Raw genomic sequence first — 26,846 nt, forward strand, 5'->3', positions numbered from 1 at the left:
TTAGCCACAGGGTGATCCTCATTACCAACAAACACTGTCTGCCTGTGTCCATTCATGCGAATGGACAGTTTGTTGCTGGTCATTCCCACATAGAATGCGTCACAGTGTAGGCAGGTAGTTGGTAAATTACGTGGGTGCTTTCACACGTGGCTCTGCCTTTGATCGTGTACACCCTCCGGGTTACAGGACTGGAGTAGGTGGTGGTGGGAGGGTGCATGGGACAGGTTTTACACCGGGGGTGGTTACAAGGGTAGGAGCCAGAGGGTAGGGAAGGTGGTTTGGGGATTTCATAGGGATGAACTAACAGGTTACGAAGGTTAGGTGGACGGCGGAAAGACACTCTTGGTGGAGTGGGGAGGATTTCATGAAGGATGGATCTCATTTCAGGGCAGGATTTGAGGAAGTCGTATCCCTGCTGGAGAGCCACATTCAGAGTCTGATCCAGTCCCGGAAAGTATCCTGTTACAAGTGGGGCACTCTTGTGTTTCTTCTGTGGGAGGTTCTGGGTTTGAGAGGATGAGGAAGTGGCTCTGGTTATTTGCTTCTGTACCATGTCGGGAGGGTAGTTGCAGGATGCGAAAGCTGTTGTCAGGTTGTTGGTGTAATGGTTCAGGGATTCCGGACTGGAGCAGATTCATTTGCCACGAAGACCTAGGCTGTAGGGAAGGGACCGTTTGATGTGGAATGGGTGGCAGCTGTCATAATGGAGGTACTGTTGCTTGTTGGTGGGTTTGATGTGGACGGACGTGTGAAGCTGGCCATTGGACAGGTGGAGGTCAACATCAAGGAAAGTGGCATGGGATTTGGAGTGGGACCAGGTGAATCTGATGGAACCAAAGGAGTTGAGGTTGGAGAGGAAATTCTGGAGTTCTTCTTCACTGTGAGTCCAGATCATGAAGATGTCATCAATAAATCTGTACCAAACTTTGGGTTGGCAGGCTTGGGTAACCAAGAAGGCTTTCTCTAAGCAACCCATGAATAGGTTGGCGTACGAGGGGGCCATCCTGGTACCCATGGCTGTTCCCTTTAATTGTTGGTATGTCTGGCCTTCAAAAGTGAAGAAGTTGTGGGTCAGGGTGAAGCTGGCTAAGGTAATGAGGAAAGAGGTTTTAGGTAGGGTGGCAGGTGATCGGCGTGAAAGGAAGTGCTCCATCGCAGCGAGGCCGTGGACGTGCGGGATATTTGTGTATAAGGAAGTGGCATCAATGGTTACAAGGATGGTTTCCGGGGGTAACGGATTGGTTAAGGATTCCAGGCGTTCGAGAAAGTGGTTGGTGTCTTTGATGAAGGATGGGAGACTGCATGTAATGGGTTGAAGGTGTTGATCTACGTAGGCAGAGATACGTTCTGTGGGGGCTTGGTAACCAGCTACAATGGGGTGGCCGGGATGATTGGGTTTGTGAATTTTAGGAAGAAGGTAGAAGGTAGGGGTGCGGGGTGTCGGTGGGGTCAGGAGGTTGATGGAGTCAGGTGAAAGGTTTTGTAGGGGGCCTAAGGTTCTGAGGATTCCTTGAAGCTCCGACTGGACATCAGGAATGGGATTACCTTGGCAAACTTTGTATGTGGTGTTGTCTGAAAGCTGACGCAGTCCCTCAGCCACATACTCCCGACGATCAAGTACCACGGTCGTGGAACCCTTGTCCGCCGGAAGGATGACGATGGACCGGTCAGCCTTCAAATCACGGATAGCCTGGGCTTCAGCAGTGGTGATGTTGGGAGTAGGATTAAGGTTTTTTAAGAAGGATTGAGAGGCAAGGCTGGAAGTCAGAAATTTCTGGAAGGTTTGGACAGGGTGATTTTGAGGAAGAGGAGGTGGGTCCCGCTGTGACCGAGGACGGAACTGTTCCAGGCAGGGTTCAATTTGGATAGTGTCTTGGGGAGTTGGATCATTAGGAGTAGGATTAGGATCATGTTTCTTCATGGCAATGTGATACTTCCAGCAGAGAGTACGAGTGTAGGACAGTAAATCTTTGACGAGGGCTGTTTGGTTGAATCTGGGAGTGGGGCTGAAGGTGAGGCCTTTGGATAGGACAGAGGTTTCTGATTGGGAGAGAGGTTTGGAGGAAAGGTTAACTACTGAATTAGGATGTTGTGGTTTCAGATTGTGTTGATTGGAATTTTGAGGTTTTGGAGGGAGTGGAGCTGGAAGTGGGAGGTTGAGTAGATGGGAGAGACTGGGTTTGTGTGCAATGACAGGAGGTTGAGGTCTGCTGGAAAGGTTGTGAAGGGTGAGTGAGTTGCCTTTCCGGAGGTGGGAAACCAGGAGATTGGATAGTTTTTTGAGGTGAAGGGTGGCATGCTGTTCTAATTTGCGGTTGGCCTGTAGGAGGATGCTCTGAACAGCCAGTGTGGATGTGGGAGAGGAAAGATTGAGGACTTTTGTTAAGGGTAGGAGTTGACGGGTGTGTTCATTGGCTGAGTTGATGTGTAGGTGAAGGATTAGGTGGGTGAAGGCAATGGATTGTTCAGTTTGGAACTGGTATAGTGACTGATGGAAAGAAGGGTTGCAGCCAGAGATGGGAACTTTAAGTGTGAGGCCTTTGGGGGTAATGCCAAATGTCAGACAAGCCTGAGAAAATAAAATATGCGAGCGTAATCTGGCTAGGGTGAAGGCATGTTTGCGGAGGGAATGTAAATAAAACTTAATGGGGTTGTTGTGGGGGTGTTGTGAGGGTGACATGGTATTAGAAGGTGGAAAGTGTAACATGAGGTTGAAATGAAAATGAAAATAACTGGAGAAAGTAACTGGGGATCTGTTGTGAAAAAAGGCGAAAAAGTGTTGGATAAAGCTGGGCTATGTTGATGGGTTGGTAGAAAACGATGTGCACAAAGGTTAGGTGGTTGTGTTGCCGCCAAAACACGTTAAAGGATGGAGAGATTGGGGAAAATTTATGTTATTGTGGTGAGAAGGGAGACAGATTTGGGCTGAGGGAGGGGGGGTTCTGGAATGAACCTGAGGATTTGAATAGGGATTTGAGGTTGTGCTGGACCTCTGGGATGGCATCACTATGGTAGGACTTGTTCAAACAGTTGACTGATGCCTTCTGTCAAGTGACCACCATGGTTCATCACGACAATGGCAAAGTCTCTGGTTGCAGTAAGTATAATTAATCAGGATCTGTTGTTGATGGCTGTTCTTTCCTCCACTGACAGCTGCAAAGTGTCTTTTGAAAAGAGAGCAAAGTGAAGTTGGAGGTAAGAAATTCCTGTGAGCTATCCAGGAGGTGCTGGAGGGAGTTGGGGAGGGTCATGGTTGGATGGTGGTATGAATGTCCTTTCAACTCAAAATCCACTATCTTATTCCTTATACACCCAATTAATTACACTATCGTTCATAGCTACTTCTTGTTTGAGGGGACGATATGCAGACAAGTATACGACACAGCCATTGCACCCTCCGATGCCAACCCGTTATGGACCATCTACAGGAAACTTTCCAAGCCAACCAAGATCCCAAACTCCTTGTCTGATTCATATTAATTGTTGATATCTCCATGATATGGAACTATGGGCAAAGTACCCTATTCTCATTCCTCCACAGTCTCAATATCATTTCTCCCATCTGCTTCACTTAGTCCTCCTCAGCCCAATGTGTCACCTTCCTGGACGTTGACATTTACCACTCGGGTGGTTCCATTCATAACTCTTTCCATACAAGCCCACTAACAATTCATGGACTACCAGTGAACTGCGCATTTTTGCAGTGATGAGAAATCCCTTACACAGTATGCTGATGGTCTTTGCAGACAGGCACTATCTCATGAACCTTGTCGACAGATAGATTTCCTGTGTCATACCCTCACACATCTCTACTCCTCCAGTCACCCCCAAAAACCAGCTGCAAATCAGTGCCACCCTCTCATCTCCCATAATCTACCTGAATTGGAACAACTGAACCATATCCTTTGTCAAGGCTTTGACTATTTACCATTGTGAGCAAAAATAAGAAATACTTCACACCACTCTCAATGCAGTAATTCTCAGTCCACCCAATCTAAGCAGTATCCTAGTCCATAACTATACCACACCTGTTCCCAGCCCCTTGGCAAATAGGTGATACCTCTGTGGAATATCAAGTTGCAAGACCTATCCGATACGCCCATCCAGCACATCCTACTCCATTCCTGTCATAGGCTCAACCCATCCCATCAAAGAAACAGTGACCTGTAAATCAGTCAACTCATATACCAGATCTGCTGCAATTTCTGCAGGCACAACTGCTAATCAGCTGCTCATCTGAATGGATGGCCATTGCCGAATTTTGGCCGGGAGCGGAGGGGGTGGTAGATCACCCAGTGATGGAACAAACTGCTGATCACAACATGCTCAGTTTCAACCGATGCTTCTCAATTTGTGTCCTCTGTCTTCTTCTCCCAACACCAGATTTTCTGTATTATTTACATAATAGTTGTCCCAGCAATACATCCTTTGATCTCATAATCCACCTGGCATTGGTCTCCCCACCCATGAGCCAAACTACACTTGCTCTGCACTCACACCCTCTTCACTGCAGTGTGCCCTTCTCCTGATCTCACTTCCCCTTCCAGTCCACAAACTAGATTTGCTTGAGAACTAGCTATGTTCTCCGTCTTTTTTAGGTGCCTTTTGATGACTCAATATGTCTATTATTCAGTGAGTTGTTACTTCTTGAGTTATTTACATTCCACTGGGATTTATCATTACCAAATTTATAGAGGAAATATATACTTGTTTGCTGTAGAGATTCATTTAAATCTTGAATTCTGTCTGATTCACTACAAGAGACATATTTTTTCACTTGGCTGTTTGTGAAAAAGCAGGGAAACATAATAATGATTTAGATTTTACATTAAACCAAAATAACTTTCTAAATATATAAAATTTCACACATTAGCATGCTACCAAAACATCAAGGCATAATAAGTAAGTGTGTATTCTTCAAATTTTTTAAGTTTCCCCCTCTTAAGAATAGTAAGATTTCAGTATTAATGTTTAGCTTTTCTCTTCTTTACTGCCACTTGTTATAACTTTTTCTAAATAGTTGGTGGTGGTTTGTCCTCTAACCACTGTACACAGTCTACCCACAATTTTAGATTTTCATGATAATGCTCATGTACAATATTATTTGCACTAACACCACCTCTGAAGTAGTACCTACTACATTTTACCTGTTGTTTGGTAATTCAGTGGTGGTTTGAAAGTTGTTGGAGATACAAAATATAAGATATCTATTGCCTGTCAATTCAATACTAAAGCAGACAAAAAGAGTTCTTGGATAATCTGTTTCTCAAAATGAGCATATGTACTGCAGCTCTACACAAAGTTAAAAAGAAAGTAAGCTCAAGTCAATAAGCGTCTACAAAAGTTTCTTAAAAATTGCTGTACAGAACTTACTTTTGCTAAAGGGGAAAAGTAATAGTTGCTTCACCATTGCTGTAGCCAATATGCAACTGATGAAGATGTGTTCACAGAATTTCATTATAGCAACTGTCACAAAACTGCTTGAAAGAAAAGTTATTAGAATGATCCATGCCAAAATTGGATAATGAAATGTAAGGGGTGTTTTGAGTCATGCCTTTTCTAAAGGAAGATACATTCCAGCCCTCTTCACATTCTTGTTTGCAGAAAATGTCCAGAAAAATGATGTCTAATTGAAAATGAACATGCGGACATGTTACCTCATGGGGTTGTCATGTCTCACAAGATGCAAATAGGGAATGTGAGCTAATGGAAGCAGGGAACAGTGCCACTTGGGAATGAATGGATACTTGTGTTTCTTCTTCAAATGGGCTGGTGCTGCAATGGGAACCAGTGTGCCTTATAGAAACTGCGTGAAGTGAATGATTTCAGCATTAGACAGGCCATGATAATTTAATATACTGTACCTCAAATACAACCAACCGCACGCAAAGAACATTTTGAAATGGCTGAAAATCACAATGGAAGAAAGGTTTCAGGTTAAAGCTACAGTGCATTTGAATCAACAGGACAGGAGCAGAGAATTACAATACTGCTACTGAACAAAACTGCAAAGCTTATACATTAAAACTGCAACACAAATTAAAAATCACTATTGTGTACATAAATTTGAAAACAATAAGAGAAATGAAAGATAACAGCTGTGAATACATACTTTGTTAAAGCTATAAATTCATAGCATTTTGGCTAACAGATAAAAGAAGAATTAATAATATGCACCACGGCACCAACAATAAAGTGTTCGAGCAAAAATGAAGCTCAGCTGCTCAATAATTATCTGCAATGAAAATGAAAGAAAAAAATTCAGTAGTAATTTACTGAAACTGCACCAGTATTGTGTTTGTTCCAATAAACTTGAAATTGAGAACCATGCTAGTGTACAAACAAGCATACATACATTATTTTGGATACACTTTGATGACAGTCAAAAGAATCTTCAACAGTGTTTGAGGCATAAAGGAATACTAAGCATACAAGATTTTTGGTTAGTTGGGGATGCAGGAGTGGGGAAATGGGGAAGGGGGGGGGGGGGGGAACTACAGTGTGTGTGTGTGTGTGTGTGTGTGTGTGTGTGTGTGTGAGAGAGAGAGACAGATGGAGAGAAAATTATAACAACAGTATAATCTAATCGAGCCTCCTCTTGATCCATTGCGATGTCAGTGAGTTTTTTAATCTGTGTAACAGTTCACTCTTAAGAAAACTCACAGAATTTAAAAATTAAAGTCTATACTATATGAGGTAAAACAGAAGCATTATTATTTAGATTATTTGGCACTTGCAAAAGCAAAAGCTAGGAGAGAATGGCTAAAATTAAAAAAAAAAAAAAAATCAAGAGACATTAAAGCTCCAGCTCTTTCAATTTTATAGATGAAGGAAAAAGAAAATATAGAATACGCAAAATTTACAGGTTATGGGAGATATGAAAGTCACATACATCAAATGTAAGAATGGAAATTTGGAAGAACTAAACACATACATCAAATATAAGAATCAAGATTTGTAAGGAACAGACATAAGAAAATATCATAGCAAGACCACAAAATTGAAAAATACCAATGTAAGATAAAGAAAAGGGAGAAGAAAGGGCATGACATTAACAATATGAAAGATGCATGTGAAAAGGAAGATTAACAGTGGCCACAGGAGGAGAGGAAGAGAGCCATGGAATATATACAAGAAGTAGGAAGTTAGGAGGAAGTGATGTTAGTCAATGGATGAGGAGAACTGTATGTGTGATGGAAAGTGGGTTTCAACTTGTGGAGTTTAGTTGCACTGGTATTGTGGTAGAAGGAAGGAGTGGAGGGGGTCACGGGGTGGGAAACTTTTCCTAGAGGGGGAAAAATACTCAGGCCAATGTATTCTGTTGTAGAGCACAAACACATGGACTTAGGAACTTGTTTCAGTACTTCATTACTTTGAATCCTGTGTCTAATTCCATTGCTTCTGAACAAAGGTCATTGTTGTACATATGGTCTAAAAATATGTTAACTGTGCCCATCTCTCTGTCTATATTTGTGTCTTGCAAACCACCACTTGCAATCTTATGGAGGACACGTAATGTACTAGATTCACTTCCCTCTTTTGTTTTGCATCTGTATGTGGTAAGTAGAAAGGAAATCTGTGGGCAATACATTCAGTAAGACAAAACTCCTCTAATTTTACTATCAAGCCCTTTGTATATGTTGTTCATTTGAGAAAGTAATTTGTTTCTTGACTCATACAGAAGTTTTTAAAATGAGTTTCTGTGATATACACTACCTTTCTTGTAACTTCTTACACTAGAGATTTTTGCATAGGGGTATTTATTTGATGCTGTCATGCTGACTAATCCCCCCCACCCCCCATGAACCATGGACCTAGCCGTTGGTGGGGAGGCTTGCGTGCCTCAATGATACAGATAACCGTACCGTAGGTGCAACCACAACGGAGGGGTATCTGTTGAGAGGCCAGACAAACGCTTGGTTCCTGAAGAGGGGCAGTAGCCTTTCCAGTAGTTGCAAGGGCAACAGTCTGGATGATTGACTGATCTGGTCTTGTAACACTAACTAAAACAGCCTTGCTCAGCTGGTACTGCAAATGGCTGAAAGCAAGGGGAAACTATGGCTGTAATTTTTCCCGAGGGCATGCAGCTTTACTGTATGGTTAAATGATGATGGCGTCCTCTTGGGTAAAATATTCCAGAGGTAAAATAGTCCCCCATTTGGATCTCCGGGCGGGGACTACTCAAGAGGATGTCATTATCAGGAGAAAGAAAACTGGCGTTCTACAGATCGGAGCGTGGAATGTCAGATCCCTTAATTGGGCAGGTAAGTTAGAAAATTTAAAAAGGGAAATGGATAGGTTAAAGATAGATATAGTGGGGATTAGTGAAGTTCGGTGGAAGGAGGAACAAGACTACAGGTGACTACAGTGTTATAAACACAAAATCAAATAGGGGTAATGCAGGAGTAGGTTTAATAATGAATAGGAAAATAGGAATTCGGGTAAGCTACTACAAACAGCATAGTGAACGCATTATTGTGGCCAAGATAGATACAAAGCCCATGCCTACTACAGTAGTACAAGTTTATATGCCAAATATCTCTACAGATGATGAAGATATTGAAGAAATGTATGATGAAATAAAAGAAATTATTCAGATTGTGAAGGGAGACGAAAATTTAATAGTCATGGGTGACTGGAATTTGGCAGTAGGAAAAGGGAGAGAAGGAAACGTAGTAGGTGAATATGGATTGGGGGTAAGAAATGAAAGAGGAAGCCGCCTGGTAGAATTTTGCGCAGAAAATCATGAAAGAAGGTTGTATACATGGAAGAAGCCTGGAGATACTAAAAGGTATCAAATAGATTATATAATGGTAAGACAGAGATTTAGGAACCAGGTTTTAAATTGTAAGACATTACCAGGGGCAGATGTGGATTCTGACCACAATCTATTGGTTATGACCTGTTAATTAAAACTGAAGAAACTGCAAAAAGGGGGGAATTTAAGGAGATGGGACCTGGATAAACTGAAAGAACCAGAGGTTGTACAGAGTTTCAGGGAGAGCATAAGGGAACAATTGACAGGAATGGTGGAAAGAAATACAGTAAAAGAAGAATAGGTAGCTTTGAGGAATGAAGTAGTGAAGGCAGCTGAGGATCAAATAGGTAAAAAGACGAGGGATAGTAGAAATCCTTGGGTGACAGAAGAAATACTGAATTTAATTAATGAAAGGAGAAAATATAAAAATGCAGTAAATGAAGCAGGCAAAAAGGAATACAAACGTCTCAAAAATGAGATCAACAGGAAGTGCAAAATGGCTAAGCAGGGATGGATAGAGGAGAAATGTAAGGGTGTAGAGGCTTATCTCATGAGGGGTAAGATAGATACAGCCTACAGGAAAATTAAAGAGACCTTTAGAGAAGAGAGAGCCACCTGTATGAATATCAAAAGCTCAGATGGAAACCCAGTTCTAAGCAAAGAAGGGAAAGCAGAAAGGTGGAAGAAGTATATAGAGTGTCTATACAAGGGTGATGTACTTGAGGACAATATTATGGAAATGGAAGAGAACGTTGATGAAGATGAAATGGGAGATATAATACTGCGTGAAGAGTTTGACAGAGCACTGAAAGACCTGAGTCGAAACAAGGCCCCGGGAGTAGACAACATTCCATTAGAACTACTGACAGCCTTGGGAGAGCCAGTCCTGACGAAACTCTACCATCTGGTGAGAAAGATGTATGAAACAGGCGAAATACCCTCAGACTTCAAGAAGAATATAATAATTCCAATCCCAAAGACAACAGGTGTTGACAGATGTGAAAATTACGAACTATCAGTTTAATAAGTCACGGCTGCAAAATACTAACGCGGATTCTTTACAGACGAATGGAAAAACTAGTAGAAGCCGACCTCGGGGAAGATCAGTTTGGATTCCGTAGAAATGTTGGAACATGTGAGGCAATACTGACCCTAAGACTTATCTTAGAAGCTAGATTAAGGAAAGGCAAACCTACGTTTCTAGCATTTGTAGACTTAGAGAAAGCTTTTGACAATGTTGACTGGAATACTCTCTTTTAAATTCTGAAGGTGGCAGGGGTAAAATACAGGGAGCGGAAGGCTATTTACAATTTGTACAGAAACCAGATGGCAGTTATAAGAGTCGAGGGACATGAAAGGGAAGCAGTGGTTGGGAAGGGAGTGAGACAGGGTTGTAGTCTCTCCCCGATGTTATTCAATCTGTATATTGAGCAAGCAGTGAAGGAAACAAAAGAAAAATTCAGAGTAGGTATTAAAATCCATGGAGAAGAAATAAAAACTTTGAGGTTCGCCGATGACATGGTAATTCTGTCAGAGACAGCAAAGGACTTGAAAGAGCAGTTGAACGGAATGGACAGTGTCTCAAAAGGAGGATATAAGATGAACATCAACAAAAGCAAAACGAGGATAATGGAATGTAGTCAAATTAAGTCGGGTGATGCTGAGGGAATTAGATTAGGAAATCAGACACTTAAAGTAGTAAAGGAGTTTTGCTATTTGGGGAGCAAAATAACTGATGATGGTCGAAGTAGAGAGGATATAAAACATAGACTGGGAATAGCAAGGAAAGCATTTCTGAAGAAGAGAAATTTGTTGACATCGAGTATAGATTTAAGTGTCAGGAAGTCATTTCTGAAAGTATTTGAATGGAGTGTAGCCCTGTATGGAAGTGAAACATGGACGATAAATATTTTGGACAAGAAGAGAATAGAAGCTTTTGAAATGTGGTGCTACAGAAGAATGCTGAAGATTAGATAGGTAGATCACATAACTAACGAGGAAGTATTGAATGGGATTGGGAAGAAGAGAAGTTTGTGGCACAACTTGACTAGAAGAAGGGATCGGTTGGTAGGACATGTTCTGAGGCATCAAGGGATCAGCAATTTAGTATTGGAGGGCAGCGTGGAGGGTAAAAATCGTAGAGGGAGACCAAGAGATGAATACACCAAGCAGATTCAGAAGGATGTAGGTTGCAGTAGGTACTGGGAGATGAAGAAGCTTGCACAGGATAGAGTAGCATGGAGAGCTGCATCAAACCAGTCTCAGGACTGAAGGCCACATGAATGAATGAATGCTGACTAAACCAACCCATTATTCACTGTGTATCTCTTTGAAATTTCTCTGTCTGTATCACTGCCTTATCTAACTTGATGCAGATTTGAGACTGATGAACATTATTTACGATTGGATCAGACAATGGTTTTGTATGCAGACTACTACTCTTCTCTGACACCTACTTTCTCCAGGGACTGATTTATGTGACCATTTCATTTTAAACTGCCCCAGACAGATACTTCTAGGCATATGATAGTTGTAGCTGCTTCAAGTGATGAACTGTTAATCATGCAGTCTGATGATATCTCTTCTTTTGTTCTACTGAAGTGCATTAAGGTAGATTACATTTATTTATGTTTATGATCAGCTGCAACAGTTAATCATCTACAGGTTCTTTGCATTTCATCATCATTTTTAAACAATTTCCTCTCCTGGTACACAACTGCATCACTTGCAGTGTCATAGAGCCATAGGCATTATATGCCAGGTCATAGAGATATATCGCGAACAATAACAGAGCTGTCAGACTTCCTTGAGATACACGGCATGCTACTTTCACGTCTGATAATGTCTTCTCTGTTATGAATGACAGACAGATTTTTTTTTTGAGGACATACAATCAAATTAAATGTTTCTGCATTGCGTAAATACATATTCTGTTTAACAGGAAATGGTGGGAAACTGTTTAGGAAGCCCAGGAATATGGCAACATTAATGGCTCCACTACCTACTCTTTTGCATCTACTTCACAAATAGAACAAGCTAGGTTTCACACTACCAGTGCTTTCAGTATGCATATTGCAACATAAAGATGAGCTGTTGAGTCTCCAAAAGCCTCGTTTGAAGTACAGTTTGTTCACAATGTCCTGAATGAATTCTCAGAGATGTGTGAGCAGTGCAGCTCTGCCCACTGACCCCCAGCTACTGAGGTAGGACAGGCAATGTGGAAGGGAAGTGGCCTCCAAGATTTTGTCATGCAGTGCTTGCACTATACATGAGCTTATTGATTTGGCACAGCATGATATGACACAACATGACAATCACTATAAAATGGCTATGGTACACACATTTACTGCACATTAATTTCACAAATGTTGGCAGCAGTTGGATGCAAAACACTTGTGGCCCAAAGACTACCAACTTTCACCAATCCAGAACTAGGAAGCCCACACTTAGGTTGCTGTGAAAAATTTATACAAAATTATTCCATAGTTCTGGAGCAGACAGATTGGTCTGTAATTCTGTGTGTTGGTACTGTTACTCTATTTAGAAAGATCCATACCTTTTTTCAAATGACACAAGATACTCCAATGTTTCAGTGACCTAGGACACACTTTTTGTAGCAGACTGGCTAATTCTCCTGCTATTCAGTACATAATTTAGTTGGAACCCTATCAGCTTCTGAGGGCTTATTTCTAACAACTTCAGCTGTTTTTCAATTTGCTTAATTCTATACAATAATAAGTCAAATTTGTATCCCTCCTACTATTGAAAGGAGGACCTACTTTGGTGTAACTTGTGTAGAATAATGTGGCCTCTGCACACAAACACATTCTTGTCCTAAGAGTTGGGCGATCCCATCCTTTTGTTTCGAAGGGGCAGCTGCCTCAGTTGCCTCTAACCTTCTGTCCTGTGTGCTCTGAATGTTCTCACATCTACTTCTTTACTACATGGCCTGGTAACACAGTCTTTGTGCACTGTAGGTTCAGGGAGAGGCCTTCATAATATGACATGTGTGACTATAAGCAGTCTCATTAAATCTATGTCTGAAGAGGCAGAGCATGAGTCAAGAGTCAAGTGTGCTTGAGAGGGCTGCAGGAACCACTAGCTATTCCAGTCACACAGCAAAGGTAATAAAGAACAGGGAGAAACAACTACAAATACTTCCCAAGCCTTCACTGCATCACAAAAAATGCAGAAGATGATTTTATATTTTGGTAATATTGATGAACAGGTTATCAGAGGACAGTACATAACTTCAACATGACACATGTCCTTTATTTTAAATTACTAGTGTTGTAGTAAGTGATACTGTCCACTATGCTATGTTTTTTACCCCCTTTTTGTTTTAGGAGATTTTCTTCTAATGGCAGGTGGTTGGACTTGTTTTGCTTTGGTTGATTTCTTGTTTATGTGAGGATTTCTTTTTTGGCACTCTAGTGAGAAATTATTGACTCTGAATGTTTATATTTGTCAAATTATTGGCCATACTGATATAACCTGTTAATGCAATTAGCTAGGTGTAGCTTACAACTTATGCGGAATATGCATTTGTGGTATGCTTTAGCTCTTCAACCGTACCTCCTACACCATGTGGTGGCCATTCACAAGGCCCCTTGCCCTCCCGGCACTACCGTTTCCTCCTCCCATCTGCACCAGTAAAGGCCAAGTTATTTTGTGTGCACTCTGTCACAGTTATTATCACATTTGTATGCTGAATGTGTACATGGCAATGGTCCAGCTGTGGATGTAAATGCTAATAGCAATTGTAATTATGAAAATAATTGCTTTATTGAGTATATGAAAGCCAAAATGTAGACTCGGCCAGAAACAATGCAAAGGCTTTTGTACTGTGTATGGGGAATATAGCCCTACATTATACTTTTCAGCCACAACTGTGTATCCATTCGCTGGAAAATTCAAAGTACTGTAGCATTGTTGAACTTCATGGAAGACTCACAACAGCAACAGTGGAGTGATTTCATTCCCAATGTAATGAATTTAGACTCTAAGGAAATTCCCAGCTTCACCTTGTAATGGTTCTTTATTTACGTGACCATTACAGCACTCCAACCCCAGTTCTCGATACCAGTAATATCGTACTATTTTTCTGCGAAGTAACAGACATATTTTTGTGACAATATTCACATTTGGTTTTATTAATGTTTAGGTACTCCGATGTATCGATATATACAGTGATATGGTTCTTGTGTGTATTCATTCCTGTGAGACTGTCATAATCTTTGACTTACTTGTAACCCTTTTGGCATGAATACGCACAGAGCAGTCTTTGTTTCACTTTGCAGAAGTTAAGTTGTTATTTCGCTTTGTAAAAGAACAGTCAAGTCTTGTGTTTGATTAAAGTGGAAATTAAATATATGAAGATTGATACAAAACTGTTTTCTTGATAATGTGACAATTAAGAAGAAGTTTAATAAAAATGTGGATCGTGAACACCAAGTCAAAAATTATTTCTACCGTATCATTGTTCTGATCTGGGATTGCTTGATCATTAAGAATTTCCCGAAAAACGCATTTGTTAGATCTTCAAATATTGCTAAAATACAGATCAGGACCGTCTAGCGGTCAAAGTGGAATCACCCTAGAATCAACAAGATGAGCCATAACAACTTCGACAAAATCTACGTGGGAATCCATTCAAGATAAGTGACAAAATTAATGACTTTTTTACAGTGACTTAATAATTTCCATTCTGATGATACCATCCACAGTCAATAACTATGTTGTTGCCAAATAAAGAAAACATATGCTGCGTGAGCAACATTATTAATCTGATTTCTAACCTGCTTTGCAAGTGCTGGTATTATTAGAACCTGTTACTAAAGAAAAGGCATTCTGTCACTGGCGATAAGCCAAAGAAACTGTAAGTGCAGTTACTAAGTACTGTGGCTGCATGGTAATTTCAAGACTCTGTCTTAATCCTAAGGAAACCCCATTGTTGTTTCCTAGTTACGGTTCTGAGAAAAAGCCATTTGAGAGAGATGAGTACATATTGCAGTGGTTGGTTATTTCACATTTCAGTACAAAAGTGCATATACACTCATGAGCAACCAGATTCGAGACAGATCCTGTGTTGGAGACATAGTGCACCTGGTGTTCCACTGAATTGAATAGTTTGGAATTTCAGTGGTCTGAGATGTCATCTGATCTAGAAATGGCTGCCAGTGTGACAGCAATAAACAGGATGGACAAGGCACATTATATGAGAATATTCAATCACAGGCACATTGTGGATGCTAGATGCATGGAACATGATCTCAGAGGTTGTGTCATCAGTGAGTTTTTTCACAAGCCAAAATGGCATTCACATACCATATGGAGATCGATTCAGGGACAATGGCTGTCAAGAGAGGAATTGCTGTAGATGATGACTTTTTGACTATTGCAGATTATAATTCTGATTGCAGATTGTAATTCTGCATAGAGGGACCACTGTGCATCAAAGTTCTCTCCAATCAGTGAGGAGCAATATCACCCAGAACCAGCTCCCAAGTGAGTATCTTTGCTCACCAAATTTCACATGCCACAATGTAAATGTACATTTGCACTGTGCAAACCACAGTGAAATGCATAGCAGAAGGTGCTTCAGACTGAACTGTGTATTAAAGTTTACTTTCCTTCTATTTGTGTACAGCTGCAGGCAGAATGAGTGCCTCTGTGTTCATGTTACGTAGTTTAATTTTGTCTGCACTGTCCTTATGGGAGTGGTATTTAGGAGACTGTAGTATGTTCCTAGATTGGTCATTTAATATTGGTTCTCAAAGCTTGATAATCACATTTTGGTGGTACAGTTGGCATCTGTATTCAGATGATTAATCTGGATGCAGGATCTCTGGCATTAGAGACTTGATGCACAGAAGAAAAGATAGCTTGGACTGGTGGGTCTTGGTACATGTTGGAACACACTGATAGCAGAGTAAACTACGTGACAAGATACATGCACTTGTCAGCAGGGTCGTGTTCTGGTAGATGGTTGCTGTATCTCGTGTAGCCCATATTTACCTGGAATCAAATGGATGCACAGATACGTCTACTATCAATTCTCACCGGTAAACTAAACAAGACCGTAATGTCCAATGGTGTACATTGGTCTGTTCGTCCGCAGCATCCCCTATGTAACATGTATCTTCAAGCAAGACAGTGCATCATAATGTTCACAAATTGTGTTACTGTGGTTTGAGAAACACACTACAGGCATGAGGGTCTCTCAGGTCATTTATTATTAATCATATTCTAAACATTTTCACGTAGGAAAAATATATCTAAAAACAAAGATGATGTGACTTACCAAATGAAAGTGCTGGCAGGTCGACAGACACACAAACAAACACAAACATACACACAAAATTCAAGCTTTTGCAACAAACTGTTGCCTCATCAGGAAAGAGGGAAGGAGAGGGAAAGACGAAAGGATGTGGGTTTTAAGGTAGAGGGTAAGGAGTCATTCCAATCTCGGGAGCAGAAAGACTTACCTTAGGGGGGAAAAGGTCTTTAAATACGTCTGCTTGTGTCTGTATATGTGTGGATGGATATGTGTGTATGTGCAAGTGTATACCCGTCCTTTTTTCCTTTTTTCCCCCCTAAGGTAAGTCTTTCTGCTCCCGGGATTGGAATGACTCCTTACCCTCTCCCTTAAAACCCACATCCTTTCGTCTTTCCCTCTCCTTCCCTCTTTCCTGATGAGGCAACATTTTGTTGCGAAAGCTTGAATTTTGTGTGTATGTTTGTGTTTGTTTGTGTGTCTGTCGACCTGCCAGCACTTTCATTTGGTAAGTCACATCATCTTTGTTTTAAGATATATCTAAACATTTTCAAACAGACGTGGTGTTATATTTTCAAGGACTAGCATAGGGGCCACCTATCTTTGATTTAGCAATATTATATTCCTAAGGCTGGATGACATCCCAATCACATAAGCTCTTCCAGCTATTATGAGTGGAGAAACTATGTACATCTCCTGTTTTTGAGCTGAGTAGATCATACTGTGGAGAACCTCCTACCTTTTGCCTAGGTGAGTGTAGTGAACCTTTCTTAAAAATGGCACTGAGGTTGGCTGGTGGCACAAACCTACAGTCTTCTCGTCTCTTTGATCCAGATTTAACTCACCTATTTCTGTTGAAAACTGGCGCGTTACACACTTCATTGTGCAATTACACCTGGTGTCACTTTTTTATAAGATAGTATTAGGCCTACTTGATTTTGGAGAGTGATGCCTTGTTAAAACGTATTTGGTTAGCAAGCACCACAGTCTAAAACAACAAAGGTTTATTTATTTGAAATGGCTTTTGAGCAAGGGCCCATACAACCAACCACTTTGCTTTCATAGATGAACACACAATGGGTCATTCAAAGTTAAACTTTTCCATAGACTAACAAATTATGAAAGCATCACATGAACAGTACTGGTACAAACTAAAGCACCATTTAATACACCTTCTGTAAAGTAGGCCTACTTATAAATACATTCTTTGAGAACTATACTTGTAACCTACACACAATGGTCAGTCGTAAATGTTTACGGTGCCCTGCAACGTTCTCAAAGCATGCAGATGACTTCGGGATTCATGCCATTCGAGGACTGAGGCCACAACTGCTTACAGAAAGATGTTAGTGAGGTAATATCTGCTTTGACTGGTAAAGCAATGGAAGCAGTTCCGGTAACAGGGAAATATTAGCGGTCCACTTTCACCAGGAACATGTTAGTCTGTGATGAAATACCCTGCGACTTAACAACTAGGATTAGAGTCGAGAAAATGGAGCTCAGCATTAATAATGGTATGGGTACAATACCTTAACAAAAAAAAAAAAAAAAAAAAAAAAAAAAAAAAAAAAAAAAAAAAAAAAACTATTAAATGTATTTTGCTACTGGCACAGTATGGAATCTGTATAAGGGATAAACAACAATATTTTTAACGTGTTGAAAAATATCTAGGCCTTACTTGGTGCAGAGACTTCGAAACAACAGGTGCGCCATGCGAAAGCTTTCTATTGGATTGAGCTGTGCCGATCTATCCGTTACGCCATACATCACGATGGGATATGGATGTTCGAACTAAAGTCGTAATATTTGACATAAATTACGCCGAATGTTCAGTTTTCTGCTGCAGGAGACATCGTTGTGAACAAAGAAGATACGTGCTTAAATTTTCATTGAAAACTACAACCACTCCTATTGTTAGCAACGATTGTTAGCAGTATAGTAATTGGTATGAATTCGTAGTCCGAAGCAGTAAATATCGGATAATTTCAGTGCCGATAGCGGTACTCATTTCCACAGTAGCGATGTCTAATGCAGCACGAAACGAAACTGGTAAAAAAAAAAAAAAGAAAGAAATGCTAAAGGCTGCAATATAGGCCCAAAATATATGTTTCCTAGGAATAAAACGTCGCATATGAAAGCTTTTACTGTATAACTGAACTGCTTTGAGTTACAATCGTGTAGGTGTCTTGAGCAATTTCTTACCTGCCGTCCGTGGGCGGATACGGTTGCACCAAGGGCTGCGTGTGGTCCTGTCCCGGAAGCGCCTCCTCTTCTTCTCCTGCAACAGGGAAACGCTTTTGTGCTGCTGTGCAGACTGCAGAATCAAATTAACCGAGACGGGAGGCATCTGTCTACCTCGCGCCACTCTTTCGTGCTGCGGCTGTGCCGTCCAGTACCACCAAAAAGGTAGTGGCCCACAGCGGGAATCTTGTTTAATCTTATAAAATTCTGTAACCTACCGTCAGTCCTTTCATATTTTCCGGAAAACACCTGTCCAAAATATCTGGGCCAAAATAGGCATGCTGTTTTCTGTAGATCAAAAATGTTCAAATGTGTGTGAAATCTTACGGGACTTAACTGCTAAGGTCATCAGTCCCTAAGCTTACACATTACTTAACCTAACTTAATCTAAGGACAAACACACACAACCATGCCCGAAGGAGGACTCGAACCTCCGCCGGTACCAGCCGCACAGTCTATGACTGCAGCGCTCTTTTTTTTTTCCATTTTGTTCGTTGTTGATCGCTGTGTTTGGTCGTTGCGGACGCCACATGAAGTCCGTTAAAGTTCGTTTGTTGATCTTTCCACTCAGTTTTTTTTATTACAGAGGCCAACCGGCTCTGACCGAACACGCTGAGCTACCATATCGGCAACGCCCCAGACCGCTCGGCTAATCCCGCGCGGCTGTTTTCTGTAGTCAAAACTAAAATTTGTGTAAGTCACATAAGCTATTAGCTTTTTGATTCGTAGCATTTTCGTTCGACATTATCGATACCGTAAACCACAGCAATTTTGTGGCACTTTTCATGCTTTAAAAACCATGTAAGTGCATACTGTTTTGAATATCGTTGTTCCTTTGATAATAATAATAATAATAATAATTTTATTGTCATTCGGCCGTTACAGCAATAGACAACGTCATATACATACTAAAATACAATTAATAGTTTGAAAGAAACAACAGGTTTCTTGTTAACATTATAGTATTATATTACAGTTGATAAATTCTCTTATGTCATAGAATGGGTGGAGGACTAGCCAGTCATGAATTGTTTGTTTGAATAATTGTTCAGGTAATTCTTGAACAGATTGAGGAAGTTTATTAAATAATTTGTACCCCATGATTTCGTAGCTGTTGAGTGACTTTGACAACCTGTGGTAAGGAATATAGAGGCACCTATTCCTTCTTGTATTGTGGCTGTGTACATTTTCTCTGGTTTTTGTTTCTGGTAATTTCTTCTTCGTATAAATTAGAACATAGTATATGTACAAGTTTATAACAGTCATGATTTTCTGTTCACAGAACAATGGTTTACAGTGTGCCTTATATGCAGAACCAGTAATTATCCTAATAGCTTTTTTTTGCAGTATTAATACGTCATGTACACAGCTAGAGTTCCCCCACAAAATAATTCCATATGTTATTATACTCTGAAAGAATGAAAAATAGGATGTTCTAACATATTTTTCAGGAACACAATCCATAAGTCGCCTTAACAGGTAAATAACTCTAGACAATTTACCACTAATATATTGTACATGTTGACCCCAAGATAATTTATCATCAATGTATACCCCCAAAAATTTGACATAACTTGGATTGTCTGACAGAAGCTTGTCTCTAAGACTACAGACCATCTGCTGTGTTTTGTTTTCATTCAGCAGGAATCCATTTGCCTTGAACCAATAGGATGCTTGGTCAATTGTCTTTGCTGCACAAGTTTTAAGGCTATTGAAATCCTCACTAGCATGAAGAAATGTTGTATCATCTGCATACAACACAGTGGTGGACTTGATAAATGACGGCAGATCATTTATCATTATCAGGAACAAAAAGGGGCCCAGCACAGATCCCTGCGGAACACCTACCTTGACTTGCTCTATACTCGACATTTCTCTCCCTACACAAACAACTTGCTTACGATTCTGAAGATATGATTTCATTAATTTAAGGCTGTTATGTCTAATGCCATGGAATTCCAGTTTTTCTAGGAGTGGCTTATGCTTTACACAGTCAAAAGCTTTGCTTAGATCACAAAATGTGAGTTGAGCATAGCCCTTATCCTCAAACACTTGATGTAAGTATTTGACTACAAAGTCTATAGCATCCACAGTAGACAACTTTTTCCTAAAACCATACTGAGATTCACTAATTATTCCTAATTTTTCAAAGTAGACAGATAGTTGTTGGTAAATTACACATTCCAGTATTTTAGAAAAAGCTGGGACTATGGAGATTGGTCTGTAGCTGCAAGGTGAGTCCATATCTCCCTTTTTATATATTGGAATTACCCTAGCCACTTTGAGTTCTTCAGGAAAATATCCTTCAGATATGCATTTATTTATACAGAATGTTAAGGGGTACACAATATAGTCTATTACTTTCTTTAGTAAATTACAGGATATGTCATATATATCTACACTGTCTGAAGATTTCATCCGTTTTACAATGCTTAGGTGAGACCTCGGAGAACATAAACGTACCTGTGTCTGTTGGTGTTCCGCAAACATTTTTAGAAAGTAACTCTGATGAATTGATATCAGGTTTGATTATAGTATTTCCTACATTTTCAACAGATTTAATAAAGAAATCATTGAATTTTTGGGGACTTATATTAATTTTTTTGCTTCTTACATCTTTAGCAACACCATTTATTAATTTCCATGCAGCTTTGCACTTATTTGTAGAATTATCAATGGTATTGAAATTATGTGCTTTTTTGGCTTCCACGATGGCTTTTTTATACTCATTCCTGCATTTTATATAGGCTAATCTGGCATGTTCTGTTTTCTGATTGCTACATATATTGTGCAACACCATAACTTGGTTTTTCATACTTGATAATTGTTTAGTGAACCATGAATTTTGTCTGTTTGTAGCCCTGTTTGTAAAGCCTTTGTCAGTTAATTTGCATTTCTTTATGGGGATATTGTCATTAAATTGTGTCAGAAATGTTTTAAAAAATCTCTCAAATAATAGTTTCCCTGACAAATCAGCACTAAGACTATAACTTGTGTCACCATGACATTGGTTGAACCAGTCTCTCTCAGCAAGGGACTTACAGAGCTGAACAATTTTGTCATCTGTGACAGGCCTGGTGATTATAACTTTTGGGACAGGCTTAGGAATATTACTATTATCAATACAGAACCTACTTGTATAGTTTAAAGATACAGAGTCATGATCTGAAAATGGAAACCCTGTGACAGCACATGATTCTTCTGTAGTTTTAAAGTTGACAAAAATATTGTCAAGACATGCTTTATCTCTTGTGGGCCTGTTATTGATTGAGTGCAAATTGCACTGTCTTAAAAGGTTTTTCAACTCAGTCACAGTACGTTTATGTGTTGTTATATCAAAATCTGCATTCAGATCTCCACCAATTACTGTGTCATAATGCAACCATCTGGTCCCTCTTAGTACATCTAACAGCATGTCCAATTTTTCTAGAAATACATTGATGATACCCTTAGGTGACCTGTAAAGGGATACTATTACTAACTTGTGATGTAATCATCCTTTATTTGTTAAATGCAATGTCGTTTCATCAGAATTTTTATCTGTGAGAGCCAGTATTGTACCAACTAGGTCGTAAAAAGTTGTACCTATTTGTAGTGCAGCTTTGTGACGGTTGCATCTGTACTTAACTAGCTCATGTATTTAGTGCCTGTCGAAAGTTGTAATTGTGGAGGTCTCCTTTACGAGAGATAACTGCATAAGATGTAACTTAAAACAGTTTTATGTATCTGGTGTCTGTACTTTCAAACATAAGCCAATTAGAAAATTTATGTTGGACTGGGATCCGAACCCAGGTCTCCTGCTTACGAAGGCAGATACGTCGACTACTACGCCTTCCGGACAAGTGGTCACCGCAACTGCGAGGACTACCCTAGCACGCCTCTCGTCAGACCCAGTTTCTCAACTTATGCTACACACTTCTGATGTAGTGCCCTTCCTTATTAGCCTCATTACTCGCGCCATCTCGCAGATTCCCGTAAGAGTTTGAACTTGGTGTGCATCTGCACTGAAGGGGTCACTGGCTGTTATCACCTTAATTATGTATACGGGATGGGACGGTTAAAACTGTTTTGGGAAATACATCGGGTTACAAAAGGGTTGCAATAGCACAGTCAAAATTTTTAGGTGTATGGATTGATGAGGGGTTGAACTGGAAAAAACACACTGAAGATCTGCTGAAACGTTTGAGTTCAGCTACTTATGCTATTAGAGTCATTGCAAATTTAGGCGATATACATCTCAGTAAATTAGCTTACCACAGCTATTTTCATTCTCTGCTTTCGTATGGCATCGTATTCTGGGGTAACTCATAACTGAGTAAAAGAGTGTTCACTGCACAAAAGCGTGTAATCAGAATAATTGCTGGAGCTCATCCAAGATCATCCTGCAGACACTTATTTAAAGAGCTAGAGATCTTCACTGTAGCCTCACAATGTATATTTCACTTATGAAATTTGTTGTTAACAATCCGAACTAATTCTAAAGTACTTTAAACATAGCTGCGCTACAGCAATGGTTCCACGTAAATCAGACTAAGAACAGCCGACCAGTTGCAAAGGATAAAGTAATCTTTACCTAGGTTTCAATAGATATAAATCTATCTTCTTCAGAAGACGGCAGTATTATAACAACATGAAGTGATATGTCCTTATCGTTTAGGCAAACATCTGCATAGTTACATTAATCATATAAAATATAGCCCTGACAACAGGGTTTGTCAAACAAATAAAATAGGTACATGTACCTACCTTATCGTTTAGGCAAACATCTGCATAGTTACATTAATCATATAGGTACCTATTTTATTTGTTTGACAAACCCTGTTGTCAGGGCTATATTTTATATGATTAATGTAACTATGCAGATGTTTGCCTAAACGATAAGGACATATCACTTCATGTTGTTATAATACTGCCGTCTTCTGAAGAAGATAGATTTATATCTATTGAAACCTAGGTAAAGATTACTTTATCCTTTGCAACTGGTCGGCTGTTCTTAGTCTGATTTAATTCTAAAGTAATAGCAGTGTACACGGCGACAGCACTAGGAGAAAGGATGATCTTCACTACTCAAGGTTAAATCTAACTCTGGCTCAGAAGGGGGTAAATTATGCTGCCACAAAAGTCTTTGGTCACTTACCGAATAGCATCAAAAATCTGACAGATATCCATATAGCATTTAAAAGGAAATTAAAAGAATTTCTTAATAGGAGCTCCTTCTACTCATTAGATGAATTTTCGGATATAGTAAGTGGGTAATACCCCCCTCCCCCCCCCCCAAAAAAATTATTAAGTCTCATGTAATGTAATTACTTGTATGGACACCACTTATTAACCTGACTCGTTCCACATCATTACGAAGTGTCTTATTCATGATCTATGGAACAAGTACTAATCTAATCTAATCTCTCTAATCTTTCTCCATTTGCAGCGGTCGTTAGAACTAGTCGGTCTGTTATTCGTAATCAAGTGTTTTGAATGCTAGTGGCTTTACTTTACTGCTCGAGTATCTTTTATTTACATAATCGTCTCGTTTAACACTACCCGACAGAAATGTAACGGATTCAGAAGGGGACGAGGAAACGAAATGAAATTTTATGCCCTGAGGGGGCTTGTGATGTTATTTCAGTGATTATCAAAATGAGTCAGATTTGCAAAGAATGGCAGCATAAGCCTGCTTGTCAGTATGACGTCGTGCTCCTCAGACTTTGACGTACGCATTGATTCGGCTGGGACTGAAGTCGTAAAGTCGTTGTATCCTCTGCTGAAGCAAACTGGTCCCCAGCCTTTAGTAACTGGTCCTTGATATTCTGGATAATGGCACCGGGATAGATGTGGGGATCTCGCCGGCCATCCGGGTGCCTTGACATCACACATATAGTTTGTAGAGACACGTGCCACTTGTAGACGAGCGTTGCTCTGTTGAAAATGGCACCACGATACTGTCACATAGGTAATACATGAGGACGCAGGATGTCCGTCAGAGTTCCCTCAGCCGCTACCAACTGTGAACTGCCGATAGCTGACCGCACCATAATGCCCAGAGTAACACTTCTGTCTTTAATTGAAAGAATGGGCAGGTTAGCTCCACACTTGCCAACTACAGTCGCCCGGGGCAGTGTAGAAACCGCGATTCATCGCTCCACACAATGCGACGCCATTCATCAGTAGTCGATGCTTCCCAGTCGCGTCACGACTCCACGCGCCGCCGTTTGTGTTGTGTTGATACGGCAGTCTGTGCATGGGACAGTATGTCTCTAGTCCTGCTTCTGCTATTCTCTATCAACGGTGCAGGAAGACACAGAATGTTGCAGTGAGTCTATTATCTGTTCTCGAATGGCAGGAGCAGATGTAAAGGCGTCACGATGTGCGTAGTGCACAGTATGACGATCCTCGCTTGTAGTGGCCACAAGTGGTCGACCAGAACCCTAACGACGAGTCTGCCTGTCGTCACGTTCACACAGAGTTCAAGATCGAGCCCCTGTAACACCCAAACGCGCCACAGATTTGCACGATTCTACCAGCTGCCCAAATGGAGACCCGCAATGAATCCCCTGTCAAACTGTGCTCGGTGCCGATAACGCTGTCTCACCGAAGTTCGCAACATCTCCGTGTCCTTAACAGTGATCCGTCAACATCTGATGCCGTGCACACCGCTTTTATACCCTACAACGCCTTGTAATACAGTACTGGCCACTAAAATTTCTACACCAGGAAGAAATGCAGATGATCAACGGGTATTCATTGGACGAAATATTATACTAGAACTGACATGTGATTACATTTTCACGCAATTTGGTGCATAGATCCTGAGAAAACAGTACCCAGAACAACCACCTCTGGCCGTAATAGCGGCTTTTATACGCCTGGGCAAACAGAGCTTGGATGTATGCACATGCAGCATCAACATGATACCACAGTTCATCAAGAGAAGTGACTGGCGTACTGTGACGAGCTAGTTGCTCGGCCACTATTGACCAGACGTTTTCAACTGGTGAGAGATCTGGAGAATGTGCTGGCCATGGCAACAGTCGAACATTTTCTGTATCCATAAATGCCCGTACAGGACCTGCAGCATGCGGTCGTGCATTATCCTGCTGAAATGTAGGGTTTCGCAAGGATCGAATGAACGGTAGAGCCACGAGTCGTAACACACCTGAAATGTAACGTCCACTGTTCAAGTGCCGTCAATGCGAACAAGAGGTAACCGAGGCGTGTAACCAATGGCACCCCATACCATCACGCGGGGTAATACGCCAGTATGGCGATGACGAATACACGCTTCCAATGTGCGTTCACCGCGATGTCGCCAAACACGGATGCGACCATCATGATGCTGTAAACAGATCTTGGATTCATCCGAAAAAATGACGTTTTGCCATTCGTGCACCCAGGTTCGTCGTTGAGTACACCATCGCAGGCGCTCCTGTCTGTGATGCAGCGTCAAGGGTAACCGCAGACATGGTCTCCGAGCTGATAGTCCATGCTGCTGCAAACGTCGTCGAACAGTTCGTGCAGATGGTTGTTGTCTTGCAATCGTCCCCATCTGTTAACTCAGGGATCGAGACGTGGCTGCACTATCCGTTACAGCTATGCGGATAAGATGCCTGTCATCTCGACTGCTAGTGATACGAGGCCGTTGGGATCCAGCACGGCGTTCCGTATTACCCTCCTGGACCCACCGATTCCATATGCTGCTAACAGTCATTGGATCTCGACCAACGAGAGCAGCAATATCGCGATACGATAAACCGCAATCGCGGTAGGCTACAATCCGACCTTCATCAAAGTCGGAAGCGTGATGGTACGCATTTCTCCTCCTTACACGAGGCTCACAACAACGTTTCACCAGGCAACGCCGGTCAACTGGTGTTTGTGTATGAGAAATTGGTTGGAAACTTTCCTCATGTCAGCACGTTGTAGGTGTCGCCACCGACGCCAACCTTATGTGAATGCTCCGGAAAGCTAATCATTTCCATATCACATCATCTTCTTCCTGTCGGTTAAATTTCGCGTCTGTAGCACGTCATCTTCGTGGTGTAGCAATTTCAATGGCCAGTAGTGTAACACAAAACACTAACGCGCTCTGGTAGCCGTCCTACCTATCACAGAGAACTAACTCTATGGTCAGATTAAAATTACGTATTGGTAGACACTTCGCGGACTGTAGCTGTCTTCCTCCAACAGGAGCGCTCGACGTCGCACTCAAACTGTTCGCCGTTGGCAAACTGCCACAACAAATGCTCAGTACATTTCCAATTCCTTGTCCAGCTTTCTTTCTTGATGTGTTTGGTTCCTGAATCCTGAGTCTACCCCTTTTATTTCGCGTTTAATCAGACATGATAACCACACACACAAAAATACACACACAGTAGTGGTTACAGAATACGCACACTAAATACACAGCACTAGCAAAACAGTAATGGATCCTCCCGCTCAAGACACGATTTAGCGTGACATATTCAGTTACCGTCATCGGAGAGATCGGCCTACAGTAGGTAAGCTTCATAAGACATTGCATAAGAACGAACTTTTTGAAGGCAGCAGATCGTCATTGTGACTGGGTCTGCAGAG

General features: G+C 40.9%; 1 protein-coding gene across 1 annotated transcript in view; it reads right to left on the minus strand.

Annotated features, from left to right (window-relative positions):
* Nucleotides 1-26,846, minus strand: part of LOC124615662 (protein madd-4) — a 514,315-nt gene that overhangs the window by 298,515 nt on the left and 188,954 nt on the right. The window contains exon 9 of the mRNA XM_047143690.1: nucleotides 18,237-18,312. Coding sequence (XP_046999646.1) covers nucleotides 18,237-18,312 — 76 coding nt within the window. The remainder of the gene's footprint in view (nucleotides 1-18,236; nucleotides 18,313-26,846) is intronic.

This window comes from Schistocerca americana, chromosome 5, assembly GCF_021461395.2.
Source record: "Schistocerca americana isolate TAMUIC-IGC-003095 chromosome 5, iqSchAmer2.1, whole genome shotgun sequence".
Classification (NCBI taxonomy): Eukaryota; Metazoa; Arthropoda; class Insecta; order Orthoptera; family Acrididae; genus Schistocerca; species Schistocerca americana.